Genomic DNA, 25,355 nt, shown 5'->3' with positions numbered 1-25,355 from the left:
GCCGTGCTGCCAGGGGCTCGAGGAACATGTGGAGGCCCAGGCTGGGAGCGCTGGCGCGGGCCGCACCGCGGAGGCCCTGCGGGGCTGGGCCGCGCACCCTGCAGCAGCCGGCGCCGGGGCCTAGGAGGGCTGGGCTCTGCAGCCTCCCGGCCCGGGCCGGCCCTCTGGCCGTGGGAGCAGGGGCTGGAGCTGTGGCTTCCTGGTCTCCGGGACAGTTGGTGAGTATGTACACCCGGTTAGGCTGCGGCTGCGGCCCTGGCTGCGGGATGTGGGAACGGGAGGGGCGGGGCCTGACGAACTGGAGGGGCAGGATCTGGGGAGCCGGACGGGGGGGAGCCTGGGGAGAGGGAGGCGGGGCCGAATGAAAGAGGAGGAGCTTAGGGATCGAGAAGAGGGGGCCTAGGGTAGGGGCGGGGTCTTGGTAATGGAGGCGGGGGCCTGTGGTGGGGGGAGGGGCCGCGGTGGCTGGAGCCGCACATGCGCATTCTTTAGCTCTAAGCGCTCCTAAGGAGGCGGGGCTGGCGGAGCAGGAGGGCTTCATTTATAACGGTCCGAATCCGCTTTCTGACGCATAGTGGCCGGAGGTCCACATCTGTCCTAACTCTTGTCTTCCTACACCTTACTCCAGCCTTTTCAGTGCCTGTTCCCCCATTTCCGGAGTGCTCTGTCCTCCCCACTGCCTCTCAGGGAGCCTTGGATTGTGCTGAGTGGACTCTTTTTCCGTGTTTGTGTTTGTGGACTGCATCTTGTGATGTGGTCAATATTTATATAGCGCTTTAAGGTTTGCAAAAGCGCCTTACAAATATAATAACATTTACATTGTGTGTGCCAGTCACTGCTTTAAGCGCTTTACATTTATTTTGTCATTTGATCCCCACAACAGGGGTGGGGGGACAGGGAGGGGTTGGTGGGATGCCGTTATTATCCCCGTTTTACAGCTGAAGGAACTGAGACGGACGCGTTAAGTGACTTGCCCAGGGTCTCCCAGCTAGCCAGATTCCCCTCGATTATCCACCGGGCCTCCCTAGAACGTAAGCTCCATCAGGACAGGGACTATTTCATTTTTCTCTCTGGCTTCTGCAAAGCCTGGCTCATATTGTACCCCTGATAAATTATGGATTATTGATTGATTGGGACAGAGCTTCCTCTTTTATACAAAGAGAGAATTAAAATAGGTCATCTCTGAAGTCAGTCCCTTTTTAGCTCTAATATTCCATGATTATAAAATTCTTCACTGGGTAATGATGAAGTCATTAATTCAGCTTCTCTTCTGGCTGAATTAATCACAGTTCTGCGATCATTTCCTCCTAGGATTTATTTCACAGATCTTTAATCATTACAACTTTGAATGCTTCCTACTCACCTTTTGGGAGTCCCACGAGCCATGGTAGGAACCCTGATTGTTTTCTGTAAGGTGTGACTTGCCACATTTTAAAGCTGTTGTTTGTTTTGTCGTAGGGACTGAGATTTCATCTGTGTGGGAAACTACTATTGAAGATACTCCCTCCATTGATACAGAGTAGCAGCTTGTGGGAAATTTAGAGTCCTAGAGAGAGTTGCCCAGACGGACTTAGCAGATAAATGATTTGAACACAGTCACACAACTAGTGTGTGCCAAAGTTAGGACTTAAACTCTGGTCTTTCTAAATCTAACCACTATACCGTGTCTTCTTTACTTAAAATATTTATAAACTGGTAAATAACTTCCATGAGGCAGCTAGGTGGCTCAGTGGATAAAGCACTGGGCCTGGAGTCGGGAAGACCTGAGTTCAAATCCAGCCTCAGATACGTATTAGCTGTGTGACCTTGGGTAAGTCACTTAACCTCTGCCTTAATCTACCGAAGAAGGAAATAGCAAACTTACTTCAGTATATTTGCCAAGAAAACCCCAGATGGGATGGTGAAGAATCAGATATGACTGAATGACTGGAAAGCAGCAACAGCAACAAAATAACTTCCATACTGGAGACTATTATGTGTGTGTGCTACTGTGTTCCCCACATCCCTTCTTCCTCCCCTTCCCATCCCCCAATCCATCTTTTATGATTTGAAAAAGAAAAAAGAAAACAAGAAAAATAAAGAATTTCAGCAAAACATTCAACCAAAAATCTGCTGCTGTTGTCCAGAAAGCACTTAGTAACTTAAGTGCTTAACAGGGATGCTCATTTAATGTGCATTAAATTGTTTAAGTGTAAGTTGTTCCAAATCTGCTGAGGATTTAGGTTTATTTCTGTACTTCATCTCCCCCATTTTTATTAAGTAACAATAATAGCTGGAATTTTATGTACATATACATCACTTTAAAGTTTACAAAACTTAGATATATTATCCCATTTGGTCCTCATGACAATCTTATGAGTTCATTTAGTAGAAGAAAATAAAGCTCAGAGAGTTTAACACACGTGAACAGGAAGTGAGGGAAATAAGCATTTATACAGCTCTTACTATGTGCCAGGCTCTGTGCTGACTGCTTTACAAAATGATCTCATTTGGTCCTCGCAGCAACCCCCTCAACCCCTTATTATTCCCATTTTTACAGTTGAGGAAATTGAGTTAAGTGACTTGCCCAGGGTCACATAGCTAATATGTATCTGAAGCCATATTTGAACTGAGGTCCTCTTGACTCCAGGCCCAGGGTTCTGTCCATTAAGGCACTGAGCTGCCCCAGCTTGGTCACAGAGTTTTTAAGTCTCAGAAGCAGTCTTTAAAGCCCCTCCTGTCCTGACCCAAAGTCTAGTGCATTTCTGGTAGTATTGGAGCATTCAGATGTCCCTGTCACTTTACCATTTCTGGAAATTATTTCGCATGTCTTTGCAGTGACTTTTAAAGAGTATTGACAAGGAATCTGCAAGAAAGTAAACAGATCCCTCTTTTTGTGTCGTGATCTCCTCTGGCAATGTGGCGGAGTCTATGGACCCCTTCTCAGAATAATGTTTAAAATGCACAAAATAAAATACATAAGATTACAAAGGAAACAAATTATATTGAAATGTAGGTATCAGAATTTTTTTTCAAGCAAGTTCACAGATCCCAGGTTAGGGACCTGAGAGACAGGCAAATAAAATCTTAGGATCTTAGCAGAGAAGAGGCCTGTAATAATTACAGAATGACATTAAAGATGGCCCATCTTTCTGCAAAGTGTTTTGTAGTCTGTGAAGCATGTTCTTCAAAAAACCCTCTGAGGAAGATCTTGCTAAAGGACAGCCAGGTGGTGTAATACATGCATAGAGCACTGGACTTTGGTGTGAAGACCCAAATTCAAATCCTGCCTTAGAATTTTATTAGTCATGTGACCTAAATTCAAATCCTGCCACAGACACTTATTAGTTATGTGACCTGAGCAAGTCATTATAATCTCAGCCTCAGTTTCTTCATCTGTAAAATTGGGGATAATAATGGTATGTATACCACAGGGTTCTTGTAAGGATCAAGTGAGAACATTTATGTAAAGAGATTTGCAAACCTTAAAGCATTATAGAAATGCTATTTATTAATAATATCTGTATCTGCAAATGAAGAAACAATCTTGGATTAAGTGACTTGTCCAAGATAAACAAATTGCTTGCCTTATCTTTTTTCTGTCATTGATTAGTGGTCATTTAACCTTTTCTTAAAGACCTCTACTCACAGGACATTTGATGCCTCCAGAAAGAGCCGGTAGCTCTCATCACTAGTAAGTTTTCTCTTCTGTTGAGCTCTCTATAAATTTCACCCACTGGTCCTGTTTCTGCCTTTTGGGGTCAAGAAGGCCAAGTCTAAAATTCATTTTCCACATGGATATAAATCTTCCAATATTTGAGAAAATGCTAAATTCTCTTGTTTTCCAAGCTGAACATCCCTAATTCCTTTAGCGCATCCCCTCAACATTGTGATCCTCTTCCTCTGGATCCAATCTAGCTTGTTAATACCTGTCTCGTAATGTGATGCCTAGATGTCCATTTCCGCGAGGCTTTCTCTGATTCTCTTCCAGCTGGAACTCTTCCCTTCATCTTCAATCGTGGACTGTCTGATGAGTTCCACTTTGCATCTTCTATCATGGTGGGATTTTTTTTTCCACATTACTAAAGTTTATCCTTTTTGGTAATAGAGCATAGAGACTGGAGCTGTGACTGACTGCAATAGCATAGGAATCTCTTGAATGAGGAAATTCTCTCTTCCAATGCGTGATGTCACTTTCTATGCAACTTCTCCTCTTAAAGGGTTGCCTACGATTAAGTGATTTGCTCAGAGTCACACAGCCATTATGGCTTCCTAGCCAGGTCTTCCTAACTCTGAGCCTAGATCTTTATCCACTATACCACGCTGCCTGGGTAATACTGTATTAAAAATAAGAAGAAATTTGTGGTAAATAAATTGGTGAGCATAATACTGTTTCCTTAGAAACATTAGCCTGCACTTCTTGACACCGTGAACTTCCTAAGAAGGATTGTGATGCTTCTGTAATAGTGTTTGATGTGACTCAAATATATCCAAAAAAGCAGCAATAATTATCTTTGTCTTTTAGAGTTCTCAGTTCCAGGGCTTCAGAGGCCAGATTCCAAAGGTCAAAAAACAGAGTGTTCATCTGATGAATTTGAGGAAAACAGGAACATTGGGTGACAAAAAGTAAGTTGCGTTGCCAGTGCTTCTCATTTATCATCACTCACTGATCTGGAGCACCCATGCAGTGGCATTGCTGTCATTAGGATAGAATTCTTCAGAATTCCCCTGGGCCCCATCCTAGACTGTGGCAGGGTAGCAGCAACAGCCAGACGTAGGGGACATAGAGGTGATGGAAGCCATCACTGGCTCAAAGTCCCATTCAGGGAACCAAGGCTGGAATCATGAATGAACAAAAAGTAAACTCCAGACACAGAGGAACAAAACTGTTGGTTAAGAAAGGTCAAACTAGGGGCAGCTAGGTGGCACAGTGAGTAGAGCACCAGCCCTGGAGTCAGAAGGACCTGAGTCCAAATCCAGCTTCAGACACTTGACACGCTTACTAACTGTGTGACCTTGGGCAAGTCACTTAACCCCAATTGCCCTGCCTTCTCCCCTCTAAAAACAAAAACAAACAACAAGAAAAAGACAGTATACAAAACTGTAAATAAAATGCATCTTTAAGAAAAGAAAAGAAAGGCCAAACTATCCACATCCAGAGAAAAAACTATGGCGTCTAAATGCAAATCAAAGCATGCTATTTTCTCTTTTTTTGTTGCTTTTTCTCTCTTGTGGTTTTTCCCTTTTGTTCTAATTCTTCTTTCACAACGTGACTAATGTGGAAATACTTTTAATATAATCATACATGTATAGTCTATATCAGATTGCATGCCTTCTTGGGGAGGGGGGAAGGGAAGGAGAAGGAAAAAATTTAGAATTCAAAATCCTATAAAAGTGAATGTTGAAAACTAAAAATAAAGAAAAAAAGAAAAGCCCAAGAAGTAACTCCATAATAAGTAGAAGTAGAACCTCAAAGAAAAAGAATGACATTTTCATAAGAACTCCAAGAGGAATGGAAGACATGAAGCAAGAGATTTTTTTTTAATGAAATTAGAGCACTTGTGGGAAAAAAAATTGGAAGGAGAGTAAACTACTTAGAACAGAAGGGTGGAAAATGTGACCCAAATAGTAGACTCTCAGAAAAAATAGAATGGAACAATCAGAGCTCAATGATTCAATGAGACAACATGAAATATGAAAACAAAGTCCAAAGACTGAAAAACTAGAAGAACATGTAATGTATTTACTATCAGAAACAATTGACTTGGAAAAGGATAGGTAAAAGAAAGATAATTTAGGAATCATTGGTTCTTTGTAATAAGGGATAGTTCTCTGGGAGGGGGAAGGAGAAAAGATACACTGGGAAATGTTGGTAATGTAAAAATAATAGCTATCAGTAAATATTAAGTTCTAAAATCAATACACAACCCCAAGAGAATTTTTGTTTGATTATAGTTTAACTAAAATTTCATTGATATATTTTGCTTTTACATCACCCTTTCTGAATATAATCCTGACCTGACCTGTCCCCAGCAAACCATCCCTCATAACAAAAAGAGAAGGGAAAAAAAAAAAGAGTTCAGCAAAACTAAATGAACGCAATGGTGTCTGACACCAATAGAATCTCTCTTGCCTCCCTGTTAAGGAGTGAGGAAGGTGCATTTTCCCATCTTTGAGGAGAAGCTTGGGGATGTGTGTGTGTGTGTGTGTGTGTGTGTGTGTGTGTGTGTGTTTTATATGCACAAGTTTTCTTTGAGAAAATGCGTTCATATACATTTAGTAAACACCTGTTCATTAAGTGATCTGACCATATCATGTATTTGCCAGTTCACTCCCAACATCCTTCTTTAGATTGTTAGTTTTAAGCTGAGCCATGCAGATCCATTCTCTTAATATTTAGTTGTCCATTTGGAGCTTGTGATTTTTAGTTCCTCTTAAGGAATAGGAAGATTTATAGAGTTTTTAAAATCTCTCCCCCATTCTCTAGCTTCTAGATTTATTTTGAGAGCAAAAGATACCGTGCTAATATAAAATCATAGTCTTAGAGTTTGAAGAAACTTTAGAGGATGTCTTGTCCATCTCCTGCAACAATCCTCTCGACAACATTCCACCTTAAAAGGTGATGGTTTTGTCAAAGTCTTCTTGGTCTTTGGGACTGTTTCAGCTTCATAGAATCACAGATTTTCTGAATGGGAAGAAACTTCAGAGATTACCTAGTTTGGTCCTGTTATTGGAGGCAGGAGAGGGAGGTTGTTGTTTTTAACATTTTCTTATTGTTTAAAAAAAAAGTTAATTTGATACTGAGTAAATAAATTTTGCTAACTGTGTACTGCTATGTTTTCTGCCATCCCTGCAGCTCACTAGATGAAACCACTTATGAAAAACTTGTGGAGGAAACACTGGACTCCTTAGCATATTTTTTTGAAGATCTTGGAGACAAGCCTTTCACATCCAAGGATTACGATGTTTCATTCGGGGTATTTCTATTCTTACTTTAATATTTCTGACACATTGGAAGAACAGCACATTGAGGGAAAGAAGTCTCCCTCAGCAGCTTCAGTGAGCAAGACACAAGCTCATAGATTTTGAGCTGTGAGGGCCCTTAAAAGGTCATCCTAGTCCCACCTCCTCAATTTGAAGAGGTCAGATGACTTGCCCAAGGTCACACAGGAAATAAGTCAGAACCAGATTTCAAACCGAGGCCCTCTAACTACACATCCAGGGCCCTTTCCACCAGCTAGCCATTTCTAAGTCATTTTGAGGAAAGTAGCTCAATGAATCCTTTTATAAAATTGGCCCAAGGTTGTAAAGAGAACAGGCATCTCCCCAGGTGGCTTGGGGAAATAGAATGAGAGACCTGCTAAGAACATTACAAGAGGCCTTCTCCTCTTGGGACAGTGGACTTTGGTGGGGTTTCTTCTCATGTTATGGCCAGGGACTTGTCAGTAGGACAACAGTCCTGCTAAGTAGCAGTACAGAAGTCAGCAAGCCTTTATTAAGTTCCTGCTATGTGCCAGAAATAAGACTCAGAGTCTGCCTGTTAAAAATTAAGTTGGTCCATGTGAGTCAATCTAGCAGACGTTATTTAAGTGCCTTTTGTATGCAAAGGAATATAAAACAGAAACAACAACAAAAGTCTCTGCTCCCTAGGGGCTTATGTTTTACTAGGGTTTAGACCATATACACAAATAATAAATACAGGATTATTTGAGGAGAGAGTGAGCCAGAAGAACTAGAGGGACCAGGAAAGACTTCACGGAAGAGATGCATATGAGCTGGGCCTCAGAGGCAGCTCCGGCTTAGACAGAGAGGAAAATGAAATGTATTCCAAGTATGCAGCATAGCCTTTCCAGAGGCAAGAGATGGAATTTGGAATTTGGGGAATTTGGGAAAGGGTTCTTGCTGCCTGTTGACTTTTGTTATTATTGTTCAGAACTAACTCGGCATTGTGCAGGCAGGCCAGTTTAGCTGGAATATAGGGAGAATACATGAAGGGAAATAATTTTAAATGAGTCTGAATTTCTTTCTCAACTCCTGATTGGCTAAGCAGTCCTTTTGAGTGCTTCAGCTAGCGCCAGACCGCAAACAAATGTCTTGGGAGCTATTCCTTTCCCATTCTGAGATTAACGTTTTGAAATTTTCCTGCTTGTTTGAAACCTTGCCCAATTTGTAAACCTTAATACTTATTTTGTATATTTGTTTACCAGTTTCCTTCCATGAAGAAGGATGGGCTTAAACACCAACAAAACAAAAAAAAAAATCCAACCCCAAAACGTTTTGTGAAGGATCCATTTTTTCATTGGTATAAATAAAGTATACACCAATGAAAAATACTATATAATAATAATGCACTACAGTGTAATAAATATAGCAAAACTTTAGGCGTACAAAAACAGGAGACAGTCTAGGTTTGGCCCAAGATCTTAGTTTATAGACTCCTTCTGCCAGCACATCTCCCGATCCCTCTGTGCCTTAGCAGACCATCTCAGTCAGTAACAATGGCAGAAAACAATTCTTCACCAAGTAACCAACCTGAGGGTGAGTTGTGGAGTTTTTTTTTAACATAGCTGAGCTGATTCTTGGATGATGTATCCCTATTGCCAGGGCCTTAAGCAAAGTCTTTGGGGTTCAGTAGGACCTGACAGCTTGTGTTCACTGGCATTGCCTTTAAGAATTCAGGATCATCTCCATGCTACATTGAAACATTACAGAAGAAGTGAATTAAATCAAATACAGTTTGGCTGGACAGCACCCTGAGGAGCTTTGGAGGAAGGCAGTCAGCAAGTCACTTATAAAAACTCAAGTAGTTTTCAGAAGTTTTGATGTTGCAGACTTGAACCTGTACAACTTCCTGCTTCCCTATGTCATAGTTCAGATTCCATCCTCCATGAAGCCTTTCCTGATTTCCCACATGCAGCCGTAAGTGATCTCTCCCTGTTGGAGCCATCATATCGCTTTGTACCTCTCCGTTGTACTAGGGGCAGCTAGGTGATGCAATAGATAGAGTGCTGGTCCTGGAGTCAGAAAGACCAGAGTTCAAATGTGACCTCAGAGGCTTAGTAGCTGTGTGATCCTGGGCAAGTCACTTAACCCCGGCCTGCATAAAACTGGAGAAGGAACGGCAATCCATTCCAGATCTTTGCCAAGAAAATCCCATAGGCAGCATGACAAGTCAGACATGACTGAATGACAACAGTGACAACAGTAATTGTACTTCTGCACCCTACCTAGTGTAGGAATTGTATCGAGGCAGTGTGACACAACCACTACCATTTATACATAGGGCTTGAAGGTTTGCAGAGCGCTTTACAAATATTATCTCATTTGATTCTCACAACAACCCTGGGAGGTAGCACCTGTTGTTACCATTCTACCATCAAGGAAACTGAGGCAGAAGGAAGTTGAGTGGCTTGCCGAGGGTCATACAGCAAGTAAGTATCTGAGGCCGTACTTGAACGGGCCCCAGATCTAGGCTCTGTTCGGTGTGGCACCGTTTGCTTCATCGCGGATGGGGAGCCAGCTTTGGAATCAGCAGTACCTGGACTCACGACCCACCTTCACACACACTAGCTGTACAACTCCAGGCAGATCACTGAGACCCTCGGGGTTTCCAGGCAGTTCTGTAAGAGAGCAGTGCCTGACCTTTTTATGTCATGGACCCCCTTGGCAGTCTGATGAAGTCTGAGCCCCTTCTCAAAATAATGCTTTTAATGCAGAAAATAAAATGCATAGGATTGCAAAGGAAACAAAATATATTGGAATACAATTATCAAATATGAAGAAAAGAGTTCTCAGACCCCAGGGCAAGAACTTCTACTCTAAGACTAGGAAATGCACATTTGTAGAATGTGTTTGCTCTCTGGGATTTCCTACACTGATGAAATCACAGGTGTAAATCTGCAAAGGGAAGCCCATATTGAACGAAAAGGAAGCCTTCCACCCCAACTTCTCCTTATCCCCGATCATATTCAGCTCCTGCTGCCCTACCTCATTTAATAACATTGTCCTAGACTAAACCCTATGGGGTCATGAACTGTCCCTCATCTAAAATTCCTATTTTGCCCAACACTTTTCATAGTTCTCTTCATACAGCAGGTGTTTAGTAGAGGTTTCCTATTGCTAGGAATGCTTCTCTAGGATGTGTGTTTGTTTATATGTGGTACTCTGCACTGAATTTAGATTTCTGGAATTGGATGGAGACAGCCACTTATGTTTGAGTGTTTAATAAATGGTCATAACAAGCCACTAGGTGTCATACTGAGGAAAGGGTTCTTTCTGGCTTCTGACCTTTTTAATTATTGTTTAGTACTAACTCCCCATTGAGCAAGAAGGAGAAAATCCCTTGTTAAGGTTAATTCTCTTGACAGCAGTTAATTAATACCAGGAAGCAGGTATTTTGGTTTAAACTCTGGAATTATTTATGATAAGGATCTTTTTGAAGATCATCTCAGGTGTACAAACAACATTTAATGAGTACCTCTCTCTACTGTCTTCCTTCCCCCACCTCCAACTCCCACCCCCACAGGAACTGTGCTAGGACCTGTGGGGACAGAATGAATGGCAGTAACATGGTAGACGTGGTCAGCCCTGCCCCCAAGAGCTTCACAGCCTAACCAGGGAGACTGACCAGCACACAAGGAAATTGCTACATGATGGCTTCACAGGGACATATTATTAAATATTAAATAGAATGTAAACAGAGTACATGTGTCCTTTGAGAATACTGGATAACGGTACAAACAACAATCGGTCTAGGGTGAATGATGGAAGGCATCTTTGAAAAAGAGGGTTTAGAAACAGGTTTTATGGATGTAGAGGGATATGAGTTAGCGAAATAAAGCTGGAGGAACATTCTGTAAACTTACATATTTATGTATATATTATTTATATACATGGCCTCCTCCATTAGAATGTATGCTCCTTAAAGGCAGGGATTGTTTTTGCTTTTTCTTCATAAAGCACATAATGCAGGCACACAGCAAGCTGTTAATAAATGTTCATTGATTGATTGATAGGATTGTAGATCTAGGGCTGAAAGGGAATTTAGGGGTCAGCTGCTCTAACTGCATTTTACAGATGAGGAAATCAAGATAAGTGACTTGCACAAGGTTATACAGTTAATAAATGGCAGAGCCAGTATTTGAATGTTGGTCCCATAATTCCAAGTTCAGAGGTCTTTCCACTGTACCACATTGCATCCCTGTATAGCCTTAAAAAATTTTTTTTTCTGAACTCCATAAACACCCTGGAGAAAAGAACAGTTCCATATACAGAGTAGAACAGGAAAATATTATTTATATAAAACCACAATTCTCTATTACTTACAGCTTGCTTTTTTCAAAAGTATATAATAAATTTAATTTGTTACTTTCAGAGCAATCCTGCTTATCTGTATTACCTCCCAAACTTCTTTCTGTTCTGTGCATTTTTAAAAATGCTTCAATGGTCTGCTTTTCTTCTTTTTTCTTTCTTTCTTTTTGTAGACAGTAGGGATTAAGTGACTTGCCCAGGGTCATACAACTAGTAAATGTCTGAGGCGAGATTTGAACTCAGATCCTCTTGACTTCAGGGCTGGTGCTCTATCCACTGTGCCACCTGGCTGCCCCCTTTCTTTCTTTCTGCCTTTCTTTCTTTCTTTCTTTCTTTTTTAAACAACACTATCACTAGTACCCCTTATCCCTAGTAGGGGGGATAAAAAGCAGAATCCTGGTAACAAGTAAGCATAGTCAAGGAACATAAATCATGTGTGCAAGTGGACTTGGACTGGAAGCCTTTATTTGTTTATTTATCAGCTGTTTATTTTTCCTTTGTAACAAATATGAATAGTCAAGCAACATTAATTTCTGTATTGGTCATGTCCAAAAATATATGTCTCATTCTGCACCCTGGACAAGTCTGCACCTCGTCCGGAGGTGGTTAGCAGGCTCATCATTGGTCCTCTGGAATCCTGGTTGGTCCCTGCACTTTTAAGAAGTCTTTTTTCTTTTTTTGCTGTTACAATGTTGTTGTTAATTATATAAGTCCTGGTCCTACTCACTTACCTCTGTATTCGTTCATACAAGTCTTCCTGGTTTCTCTGAAACCATCTGTTCTGTCATTGATTATTGTACGGTAGTGTTCCATTACATTCATATACCATAATTTGTTTAGCCACGTCCCTTCCTCCCCCTTGCTTCCCTAAAGACAGCTAGGTGGCTATCAGTAGATAGAATGATGAGTCTCAAGCTAAGAAGATCTGAGTTCAAATTTGACCTCAGACACTTACAAGTTGTGTGACCTTGAACAAGTCACTTAACTCCTGTTTGCCTCAGTTTCCTCAACTGTAAAATAGTAACAGTGCCTACTTTCCAGGGTTGTTATGAGGATCAAATGAGATAATATTTGTAAAGTGTAAATGCTAGCTCTGGTGATGATGATGGTGATGGTGTAATCTTCCACTGAAGCTCACCTTCGGAACTTCGTTATGGTTTCTAAAAGCTAGATCAGTAGAGTAGAAGATCTGGAAGCTCTTACATAAGCTTAAAAGGCTTCAGAAATGGGCCTAGGAACCGATCATCTAACAACCAGCCTAATTAGATTTAGCTTCATTGCACATTTATGAACCTCCTACTCTGCTCAGAACTACAAAGTTTAGATAAAACATACTCTCTGCCCTATTGAAGCCTTGCAGTATTATAGTGGGACGTACCAACACAGGTAACTCTAATGCATAGTAGATACATTGGAAAAATGAAAAACAAAATCCTGCATGAGGTCGGAGAGGGAAGAAACTTAATAGAGGTGGTTTTTGAGTTGAGTTTTAACAGATAGATGAACAGAGGAATGAAGGACACCTATGGAAGCATGAATGACTTACATCTGCAAAACCACTACATGGGTGATGTCTAGAAGACAAGACCGTAGTCCTATTTGGTTGGTAAAACACATTGAGGAAAATGAGTGAGAAAAAGATAAAAGAGTAAAACCAGGTTATAGAGGGCCTTGAATGCCAAGAAAAGGAGTTTTAACTTTACTTACTAGGCAGTTGAGTGCCACTGAAGACTTTCAAGTAAAAGAATGACATGGCCAGATCTCTGCATAAAGAATATGAGTTGGCTGCAGTATGAAGTGTGGGTCGGAGAGAGAAGAGATTGAAGAGGCTATTTCCAGAACTTGGGCCACTGGGTGATTCATTTTTCGGCCACAACAATTAATAAGGACTGTACTAAGTTATGTAGGAATTATGGTTTTCCTCATTGATCACCTGTGAGACCACCCATCTTTTGAAGTATTTAAATAAATGCTGCTAATAATAAATTGAATGTTGTAAACACTATAAAGATTTAAAACATGGCTATTTTTATTGACAAATATTAGCTAGGTTTCCCATGGCCAAGCAGAGAATTATCTAGAATAACTCAGGCTGAAATTAGAATTGAGGCAGTTATCCAGATAGCTCAGGCAAAAACCTTGAGCCAGGTAGGTATTGGTAAAGAAAGATTATAGTCAACTTTCAGTTTTCTGTACCAGATTGTTTGACTTAAGATTATTTTACCTGTGTTGTTTCCTGCAGTCAAACTATGGGTCTCCTGATTAAAGCAGACCATTATCTGTGCTAGTGCTTTCTCTTTAATTGATGTGAATAATTGAGTTTTGGCTATAGCACTATAGAACCAAAAATCGATGTACACTGAAAACCCTCTTCTGTCCTTTGCTTAACTAAATTGTCCATGAGAGATCTAACCAAACAACACTGACACACCCCTATAGAATATCACTGAGTTGTTGAACCTCTATTTTTCTTTTGATTTTTTTTTCCAGAGACATCCTAACCTCCTGTAGGATTGGGATAGTAAACGAATGTCTGCATGTTGGTATGGTCCTCTGTTCTCTAAGTTGCAAACCAACGTCTTGTTCAAGTATTATGGATGTTTTCTTTGGGGACTGGAGGATGTTTGTAGCTGTGTTTTTTTTGGCCCAGGCAATTGCATGTGGGGCATGCTGGCTCATGTGTGACTGCTTCTACAAATTACTTATTTGTAACAATAGTTCTCATTTCTGTCCCCACATAAATAATTCCTCTTCCAATTGGCTAGCATGTTGGGTTCCTATTTCTTGCAGGAGGTGTCCTTACAAGCAGTTCAAACATCAGAACACCTTAGTAAACTAATAATGTCCCTCATTTCCCCCCATTTGGCTGCTGCTTTTAAAAGAGCTTCAAATTACAAACAGACATATAATGGGAGGAATTATAATTACTCACCACAAATAGCAAGAGATTATTGTAATTGAGAGATAGAAGCAAGGAGCATGTATCCATTAATGTGGCAGTACCTGAACTTTTCTAATATCAATGGCAAAAAATTTCCCCAACTCCTTCCCCCACGTGATAGAAGCTATACTAGTAATATTTGTTGATTGATAGAATACAAAATTACAAAAACAGTTACCATAAAATCAATTATGCCTTTACATGAATTTTTACTAATCATGGCCCAAAAGGTGGGAACCATTGCTCTGGTGGTTTGCTTTCTTTGATAGCTATTCCACCAGTGTTTTCAAATTTGAAAGTTGTGAGATATTGTTTCTAAACCCTAAGTCAGTGTTAATCTGATGTAGTCGTTGTCACAAATTATTACCTTTCCCCTAAATATTCCTGGACCTGAAATTGATGGATTTAGGAAGGTTTTAACACATGACTTAAAATACTTTTTTCAGAAGACTAGGGGAGACTAGTTGAGCATCTTTTTCAAAACTTTGTGTTGATAACTTTTTTTTTATACCACTTTCATTTCTTAATATAACCTTTCCCTTCTACCAAGGAGCCATCCTTTCTAACAAAGAATAAAATAGGAAGAAATAAAAAGCAAGTCAGCAAAACTAACCAACACAATAACCAAGTCTGAGTATATGCAATGTTCCATACCCATAATGCACTTCTGCAAAGAAGTACTTTTCTCATCTTTTCTCTTGAACCAGATTTTGTTATAATAACAATGTCCAGTTTGATTTGGGGGTTTCTCCACTTACAATGTTGTCGGCATTGTGCATGTTTTCTTGATTTTGCTTATTTCATTCTGTATCAGTTCATTTTAGTCTTTTGATGATTCTCTGGGTTCTTCATTTTCCTTAGTTCTTACAGCACAGTAATATTCATTACATTTATATACTACAATTTGTTTAGGCATTCCCTAGTCACTCAGCATCTACTTTGTTTCTAGTTCTTTGCTACCACAACAAGTGCTGCTATGAATATTTTGGTGAATTTAGGACCTTTTTTGTGTCTTTGACCTCCTTGTGATATATGCCTAGCAATGGGATCTCTCAGTCCAATGGCGGAGAATTATTTTTTAGCATCATTTACCCCCCTTCAATCTAGTCCTTAGAAATAGTAAATCAGAAGCATCCTCTTGTTTTCTGTTCTAACTTTAATGGTGGCACACTTCATACACACCCCATTTAATTACATATTAGGACTGTAATTGGGTCTAGTTTTAATTGTCACTATGCAGTTATTATCTAATGGTTAGGTTGCACCTGGAAAATAAGCTGCTTGTATTGCCTTCCCATACTTAATAATTGTACTTTTATTGCTACTATCATTATTTTTATTTAAATAGTTTGGTTTCATACTTGAAGAAATTTTTATGGGAACTATTCACAACAGTTAAGTTGACATGGGGTTGGGAATTGACCCAAAGAAATAGATTATATCCACACAGGTGTTATAGAGATACTTTCTTCAGATCACAATTTATGTATAGTGAGGGAGACCCAGAAAATCGTTCAGTGCTAGTCTGACTAAGGGGAATTTTGTTTTTCTTATCTGTTTCTCCCATATCTTGTATGCCCTAAAAAGGCACAGAAGATATGGAAATAAAAGGCTCAACATTGAAGCAGTATTTTACACTTTACCTTAATTATTTGAAGGGCAGAGGTGAGTGAACAAGTCTGCTTCCATGTGTGACTTGAAGCATGAGAGAGGTGTCTTCTAAGCATTAAAAAAAAAAAAGCTTTCTAGTGACATGTGAAAAGATCTGGGGTTGGAGAGGATTCTGAGGGGAGCCTAGGGCTTCAGGACTCTTCACCATCATCCTCCCACAATAAACAAAGTAAATGGTTGAGTAGATTTGACCTGTTTGATGTTCTTTTTGTGAGTATAGTTACGTGGTGAATTTTACGTGTCTAATTTTATTGTTTGTTTATATATGCATTTTGAGTGTTTGTGGATATTGAGTATATAAGAACACTATCCTGGGTATAAGACTAGGTAGTTAGAGAGCTACCTCCATGTTGTGACCTTGGACAGAACTCTGAACCTCAGTTTCCTCATCTGTAAAAGTAGGGCTCATTATAGCTGCCCTAGCTTGCATTTACACAGGGTTTTTAGTAAGGACCAAATGAGATCGAGAATGTGAAAGTGCTTTTAAAGTTGTGAGATATTATTATTTCTAAATGCTAAGTCAAGATTGTTGTGCTATCTGTTGTGTTCAAATATGATTGCAAAGCACTAAGAAGCTGGGAAGTTCACAGCAATTATGACATGATGCCAATTTTCAATTTCCCCTTCCCCCAAATACTAGAATGGTGTTCTAACAGTAAAGCTGGGTGGAGACCTGGGAACCTATGTGATCAACAAACAGACCCCCAATAAGCAGATATGGTTGTCTTCTCCAACCAGGTATGTAAATTATCTTGTTCTGGAAAAATTTAAGTAGGCACAAATTGAACTGTGATGTACCTTAATAATTTCCTGTGGTGCCTTTTCTCTCTTCTCCTCCTCTGTCCATTATTAACAAGCTTTAAAAGTGAATCTTGGTGTATGTTTGCATATATTTATCTCTTGTTCTATGCAGAAAAATTTACCCCAATCACATGACTTCTCTTTGCCGATAATTTGGTTTCCGTAAATAGACATGAGGCTATTTAACCAAAAAGATATGTGAGTGAAAAAAAGTATGTCTTTTAAGAACTAGGGTAGGCAGTCTTCATCCCTGCATTAATGGCATGTATGCGTCAAGTTCTTATTTCACATCGTATAATTTTTTTTTAATTTTAGTATCTTTTGTTTCCACATTACCTTTATGTCCAAGCATATCCTTCCTCCCCTATCCATCAAACCAATCCTTGTAACAAACATTACAGAAGAGAAGGAGAAAAAAGCAGTACATCCGAACCAACTACTACCATTTCAACAATCTGAAGGTATTGGTAAAGGATCACTGCCAAGCTCCACACACCTCTCAGTTTCTACAAAGAAGGAGAGAGATGTGTTTTTTCCTCTCTTTGTCAGGGACGAGGTTGGTTGTTAGAATTACACAGCTTTCCATTTCAGGGTTTTTCCCCACGCACAATACAGTTTTGGTGCCAAAACAAGTTATACTTTGACCCCTGGATTTGTTTTGCAGTTCTCCTTTGGCTACTTCAAACACAGAAACCAAAGATTAGCAGAATTCCATTTGCAGCATAGGGCAGCAGGTTTGACTGACATGCACAGGAGTTTTAAATGGCTGGGCAAAAACTGTCCTACTCACCTCGTACATACCTAGAATTTGCATAGATGCACATTTGCTGGAGAGGAATAAGATAGGAGAAAGCAGATGGTTCGGCATAAAGGGTGCTGCATGTTTCCCTGCCATAGTGTTTACATTAATTTTTGGATAATTAGCAGGGGGCAACTTATGAACGATCTCTTCACCATGCTGTCTGTATTCAATCTCTCTTTGTTGTAAGTGAATTCGCTAGAGGTCAGATATTAGTAAGCCATCGTTGCCACTTCCTTCAGCATTATAAATGATGTTTCAAATTCATGTTATCCCTGGTGATTGCCTCGATTTTAACATGGCATTTGGGTGAACAATCTGTAGAATCTGTCTGTCTGTATTTTTTCTAGGACTGACAACATAAATAGATAATGAGCTGGTCTTAGCATTAAACAGGAGGAGAGCAGGCTGGATTACTTTCAGAAAATTACTGAGCTCCTTTAATATCCCCAGACTCTCCTAGAAACTAAAATCCATCTTACAAATTCCAGTATCCCACTGACTTTGTCATAAGGCTTTCAGACATGGCCCACAACAGCTTTAGAAGATCTGAAAATGAATCTCATGCACAAGGCAACGGAGAGGTACATGCGGGGGTTAGCCAGATGAACTTTAATAGTAATACCAACCACAATAGCTAGCATTTATTTCGTGCTTTAAGGTATGCTAAGCCCTTTGCCTTTGTTTTCTCATCTGAGCCTCATAGTGACACTATTATGTAAGTGCTCTTATAATCCCTATTTCACAGAAGAGTAAAGTGAGGCATAGGAGGATGAATTAACTTGTTGAGGGTCACACAGCTGGCGAGTGACTGAGACGAGATTTGAACTCATCACCCTGGCTCCATCTCCAACATTCCTTTCACTATGCTATCCAGCTACCTATGTGGAACCAATGAGGAACCTTGAAAAGGATCAGGATAAAGGATATCCCCAAAGAAACACATCCTCACAGTGCTAGTGAAGTAGGGGAGAGAGGTTTGATCCTTATGTGAACCAATTAGTTTCACCTCAGTCCGTGGCCATGGCCCTCAGCCCCCACCCATGGCCAGTTATCCTACAAATTTACACTCTTGTTCAGAGCAGGGACTGAGAAAAATATGGATGGATCACTGCAAATTCATCCTCACTCCTGGAAAAACATCTCAACCTACTTGGGCTAGCAAGAATATATGTGTCAGTAGCTTCGTCTCCATTTCTAGAGGGTAATACTAGTAGTCATGGTAACCACCAAAAAAATATACAGCTATGTCTAGAGACTGAAAAAGGCCACGCAGGCCCATGTTTTGTTTGGACACACTTGACAGTAACATGATGCTGTACAACAAGTCTTGCTCAGAAGTGTATTTCAGTGAATAATGATAAATTTCTGGAAAACCCAAGTAGCATTTTTCACCTGCAATATATGCCAAAAAATTTTTAAAGAAACTGCTGACAATCCATGTAGGGTAGATTACAAATACTAGTTTTTTCTTTAAAAAATACATTTTTCTATTTTTCCCTCTTTAGTCAAAATTTATTTTTTAGATTATTTGATTTGGTTGAGAACTTTCCCATGTGCTTCCTATGACATTGGTTGATTTACCTAAGGAAACACAATGGCCTTTTGTAGCCACATTATCTCTGCTGACCAGGTCCTCCATGTGATATGCTGGGGAATGAGCAAAAAAAAAAAAAGAAAAGAAAAGAAAAGAAAGGAAAAAGTTGTGCAAACATCAGGGAATAGCACTGTTTGAAAGGCATGGACTTTGGAAATGTTCCAATCAAAGTGAAAGTGCTTGAATGGTAATTACCATTTGCTGGGCCTTTATGTAGTGTGAGAGTATTTTTAAAAAGAAAGAAAAACTCCTGAGAACTGTCTTGTTGAACAAGTTATACCCTTAGATGAATTATAATCGCTTTTTGTAAATTAAGGTTTACCATCTGTAGAGCTTTTCTTTGTAGACTCCATTAATAACCAAAAAAAATTCAAATATTTCAGTCAAATTATTAACAGAAAAGGCCTGCTCATTTTTCTCATAGGCAAGTTATTATAAAATCATTTAAAGATAAGTTTGTAAAAATAAATAAAAGATGCTTCATGGTCAGATCCATTCAGTAAATGTATATAGCACGATAGTTGTTCATTAATGGTGGATTTCATCCACATTCTTCATGAAAGAAGCTGTAAGAAACAGGGAAAGGATAGCATTGTGATCTGGAAAGTAAATGGGATATATAAGAAGATACCTAAGGATGTTCCTAAAGCATGAACAGTTATAGCTAATCTAAAAGAAGAATTTAAAGGCAAAAAATACTTAAGGATAGGAAGATGAGGACCTAAGGCGAAGAAGAAACAAACTGAAACTGGGCTTGTGATTTATCTTCACCAACACAGAGCAGCAATTCAGCTTTGACTTACGGATCCAGAGTTACCCAGGCTACAAAGAGGTTAAGAAACCTGCCCAAGGTTGTATAGCTGGCATGAGTAAGAGACAGTATTTGAATCTAACTGTTACTGACACTATCTGTTATCCAAGCCAGCTAGGAAGTATGGGAATAACAACTTGTTTTCTGAAAAAAAAAAAAAAAAAGGTAGCAAAACAAGATAGCATAAAGATGAAAAGAGGATTCTACGTTAGGAAAACAACACCCAAAAAAGAAGAAATTTGTCTCATAAATTAGCACTTATTCCAAAATAACTTATTATTCCTTAAATTACTCCTAAAGGGAATGGGGGAACATATCCTCGAGAATTAAAGGAGCTATGTAACTGAAAAGGGGATAGAAATACGGTAGAACCCCTTTACAATTCTGGTAGTTAGAGAGAAGGTAGATATTTGTGTTATAGGCTGAGAGTATGAATAACAGACTTTAACTATGAAGAGTTATTTTATAAGGGATATGATTTGACTTTAGCAGCATGGACTTGCTTATATATCTGTTGTTTGAGGACCAGCCTAACTAAATTTGGAGAAGTGCACTGCCAGGTTGTCCAAAAGGTGGTTAGGTTTTTTGGCCATAGCAATACCCAAGACTGCCATAGAACAGTTGTCTGCCAGGCCTATGAAAGGAGCACCCCCACTGATGGATACACGTATCATTGACAGTTAACACAATTTATGATTTTTCTTAATTTGTATAATATTGAGGTATACTATAGCAGTTCCATTGGTTTTTTTTATTCTATTGATATCTTTCATTTTTATATCACCTTTATTTCCCAGTGTGTCCTTCACTCACTAAGAGCCACTCCTTTTGGCAAGAAACTAAAAAGATAAAAAAGAAAAAGTTCCACAAAACTAACACATCAGCCAAATCCAACGTTGTATCCAATGTTCCACACCTATAGTCATCCCCTCCTTGCCACTCCCTCCCTGCAAGGAAGGAAGGGAGAGAGGTAAAGTCCTCATAATCTTTTCTTCAGGGCCAAGTTTGGTCATTATAATTTCACAGCGTTCAGTATATATAAATACACACGCACATGCACACACACACACATATTTGATATTGATCTTTTCATTTATCTTGTGGTCATATATATTGCTTTCCTGGTTCTGCTAAATTTGCTTTTTGTAACTTGTCAGAGTTATTGTGCTTTTCCACGCTCTTCGTATTCATCTACCTTATCGTGGGTCGTGTTCCATTACATTCGTGTATCACAATTTGTTTCCATTCCTAATTGCTGGCCTTCTACTTTGTTTCTAGTTATTTGCTACTACAAAAAAAAAAAAGAGCCCACTGTGAATAATTTTGTGACTTTCCTATCATTGGCTTTCTTGGGATACTTGCATCGGGATCTCTGAGCCAGAAGGGTATGGACATCTGAGGCACTTTCCCAGCGTAACTCCAAATTGAATGATTAGTTCCGCTGTTCTTTAAAATGTGCATGCTGCATATATGTGACCCTTGTGGAAGTGATATGTATAGCTCAGTGGATAGGAAGCTTCATGTTTTTTTATGATCACTGGAGATGAAGGGGAGTATGGTACTATAGTGCTATACAAGCATGCTTGTGAAATATAATTAATAATGATAATAATAGCTAGCATTTATGTAGGGCTTTAGGTTTGCAAAGTGCTTTACAAATATCTCGTATCAACTTTGCCAGCCTGTACTCAAAAGCTGGGGAAACGTCTCCTACTGAGCAGCCTGGCAATACTTTCATGCATGGCATCTTGATGAACAAGTAACTTTTAGTAAGAGTTATAACAGGCCTGGTTTATAGCAGTCTATTTGGCCCTTGCCCTCACTGTCTTTTAAAAGATGCCCCAAATCAAAGTCCAGGCAGGGACCCCACTGGGCAGTTGCACCAGGACCGTCCCCTCCCTTCACACTTCCCCCATCTAGTCTTGTGCCCACCTTAGGCCTGCTGCCTCCCCCTGTGCCATGGCTCAACTCAAAAAGACTTCCCTTTTCCTCCAGCTGTTTCCCCTGCCCCTACTCGTCTCATGTGCTCCTTCTTTTGACTTTTTAAAGAGCTCACGGTGATGATGTGGAAAGAGCAGATACCAGGTCCACCGTTTACTCCTTTTATGACCTTAGGTCCCATTTTCCTCATCAATAAATGAGGGGTTAGACTAGATGACCTATAAGGTCCTATCTATCTCTAGCCCTCTGTGGTTTTCATATATTTCATTGAACTTCAAAGTCACCCCAAAGGTGGCCGACTTTTAATTGGGCAAATTGGTAGCACAGTGTCCTGTATACAGAGAGCTGGACCTGAAGTCAGGAAGACTTGAGTTCAATGTAGTCTCAGACACTTCCTAAACGTGTGACCCTGGGCAAGTCATTTAACCACCCTACTACTAGCACCACCTCCTCTGCAGAGGAATGAGGGGACATCTGTTCCTCATTCCTCTTCTTTAGGGCAAAATTTGTTTTTTGTAATTTTGCAACATTCATTTTCAGTTGTTTTGAATCGAATTGGTAGCTGTTCTTGCCATTTGTATTTTTGTGATTATTACCTATGCTGTTTTCCTGGCTCTGCTCACTTCACTTTGCCTCTCAGTTTACAGTAGTCTTCCCATGCTTCTCTGAATTCATCATGTTCCATTACATTTGCTTAGCCATTCCTCAGTCAGTGGGGGCAAGGAATCACTGATTTCTCTCCAAAGAAGATTGCACAGGACCCAATGCTACAAATAAGTGGAGATGACTAAACACTGCACTATCACCACACACAGGCTAGGGAGCCACGCTCAAATGGAAGGGAGACGAATTGGAAATTTGGTTCTGGGTGAGGGAGACAAGTAATTTCCTGTGTATGGTGATTTTTAGTGGTGATCATGGTGGCAATAGGAAGGTTTATTTTTTGGTTTTGCGGCTATAAGGAGGAGCTGGATATGATTTTTAGTCAAGGCTGTTCACTTGACCATCTTGCTAGAACCTCTCCTCAGTGAACTAGGGTGCCAAAGAATTACTGTCATTAGAAGAAAATTCAGCACAGCTTGTAAGGGTCAAATAGTTTTTCCAATAAATCCTCTAAGTCTTAAATCATTATGTTCATGCCAAGCATTCTTGGCAACAGCTAATGAAATATCACCCCTAAAATAGTAGCCCTCGTCAGTGAATCTAAATGTCATCTTTTGCTCCAGACATGGAAAAAAGAAGATACATAACAAAGTAATTGGAGCAGATAATCCTGACTTCAAACAGCCATCAGCTCTAGAGCTGCAAAAAAGGAAACGTCTGCATAGCTTACAATCAGTTTGATTTATCCTTATTCACAAAGTGCCTACATATATTGTTCCTGTTCTGCAGAATATTCATTGGGATGTTGAGTTGAGCTCTCCCCCTGTTCTCCATTCCCAACCCTGCAGAACCCACCCCCCCCAACTCAGGAAGCCTCAGTTGCTACATCCCATTTACCATTCAGTTCCAAGAGCAATATAGTAAACAAATGAGAGGTGAGTAGGATGACGTGGCAGTAATTTTTCCACTCCATCCTTTGACTATTTTATTCCTCTTTCCATTTTTTTAAGCGAAAAAGCCAGAATCACTCATTCTGATAGCAATTGTACTTATTATATGAGCTTGGGAGCCACTCTGGAGACTATGGACTAACCTTACTGACAGTACCTGGTAATTCTAAGGAGCAAAAAGGTAGTACCAAGAAGCTGTCTGGTTTAAAAAAAAGAGGCCTGGATTTGGAAGTCAGAGGATCATGGTTCAAATCCAGGTTGTGCCCTTTTACTGTCTTTGTGATTGTGGCAAGCCACTGCATCCCTCTAGGCCTCAGTTCACTCATCTGTAAAATGCTGGGGCTGAGGGTGGGGGAGTTTGGACTCTATGGCCTCTGAGGGTTCAGCTCTAACGCTGAGCAAATGTAGTGTTTCGCCTCCTTCCTTCCATACCTACCCCGCTCCTGTTTGGAAAGGTAAGTGAATAATATCCTTATTCTCCTTCCATCTCTCCCCTGATCTAAAGAGAAACTATCACACAGGTATCTTGATCTCTGGATAATTCACACATCACAACTTTATCTATTTCAGTTTAAATTTAGAAAAAGGAGCATTTTTAATTCACCTTCCAATCTAAGAAATATTTATGTAGATAGTTCGTTTTTAAAACAGGAGACATGTCCTAGTGAATAGAGGGCCAACCTCTGTCAGAAAGACCTGGGTTCAAGTCACACCTCTGACACACAATCATAATCCTCATCATAGTGATGCTGCTGCTGACGATGGTGTATTTACATGGTACCTACGATTATATTTCATTTGATCCCACAACAGCCGTGGAAGGTAGGTGCTATTATTATCCCCATTTTACAGTTGGGGAAACTGAGGCAAACAGGTTAAATAAGTGGGCCAGGGTTGCTCAGCTAGTAAGTGTCTGAGGCCAGATTTGAACTTGGGTCTTCCTGACACCAGGCACCACCCTCGGCAACTACTCTATAAGATTAAAATAATTTACAAAGAAGCGGCTGGTGTGCATTGATTAAAGGGATTCACTCTACCTAGAGTTTCAACATTGCTGAAATTACAGATCTATATCAAAACCAAAATTTACTACATAATCAGTAATCATTTATTAAGTACCTACTGTGGGTAGTCACTGTTCACATCTCCCGACTCTGAGCATTTTCACTGACTCTCGCCAGCCCCTGAAATTTCTGTCTTGCATCTGCCTCCTAGCTTCCCTGGCTTCCTTCAGCTCTTAGTGAAAATGCCACCTTCTGCAAGAAGCCTCCCCACTGAGATTACCTCCAGTTCCCACCATGTGTCTTTTATGTAGCTGGTTCTTGGCACGCTGTCTTCCCCCATGAGCTCCCTGAGGACAGGGACAGTGTTTTTGCTTTTCTCTGTATCCGCAGTGCTTAGCACAGTGCCTGGCACATATTAAGTTCTTAGTAAGTGCTCATTGATTGTTTGACTTAAGCTGAGGGGGTCACAAAAGGTCCTGTGTATTTCTGGATTTCTGTCCATTTCAATCACTTCATAATGAAGCATCATGTCGCTGATCACTTTGGGAAGTTCGTTTCTGGGCATCTCTGTAAATGTGAATTCTCGCTTCTTACCACACACTCTTTTCATGAAATGTGTCATGTGATTGTTTTTGTTTTCTAGTGGTCCCAAACGCTACGACTGGACAGGGAAGAATTGGGTGTATGCTCACGATGGAATGTCTCTCCACGAACTGCTGGAAATGGAGTTTTCTAAAGCCTTGAAAACTCAGTTAGACCTGTCTTCCCTGGTCTGTTCTGGAAAGGACACTTGACAAAGGTCTAATTTTTAAAGATGTTGAAAGCTGTAGACAAAGAGTACCTCTCTCCTCCATACCTGAATTTGTTTTCATGCTCTTAACTGTCACCCCCATTTAGTTTCAATGTATGTGATAGTTATGTGAAAAGAATATATATTTTTGACCGCAA

The 25,355-nt window shown here is 40.0% G+C and overlaps 1 protein-coding gene across 1 annotated transcript; it reads left to right on the top strand.

The window, feature by feature from the left end:
• FXN (frataxin) lies at positions 1–25,355 on the top strand. Its single transcript, XM_036737510.1, has 5 exons — positions 1–218; positions 4,505–4,605; positions 6,836–6,956; positions 16,542–16,639; positions 25,051–25,355. Exons 1-5 carry the CDS (start codon positions 27–29, stop codon positions 25,199–25,201), a joined length of 663 nt encoding a protein of 220 aa, XP_036593405.1. The 5' UTR covers positions 1–26; the 3' UTR covers positions 25,202–25,355.

The sequence above is a fragment of the Trichosurus vulpecula genome, chromosome 9, assembly GCF_011100635.1.
Source record: "Trichosurus vulpecula isolate mTriVul1 chromosome 9, mTriVul1.pri, whole genome shotgun sequence".
Taxonomy (NCBI): domain Eukaryota; kingdom Metazoa; phylum Chordata; class Mammalia; order Diprotodontia; family Phalangeridae; genus Trichosurus; species Trichosurus vulpecula.
The sequence above is the reverse complement of the archived record's forward strand: the minus strand, read 5'-3'. Positions and strand labels throughout refer to the sequence as shown.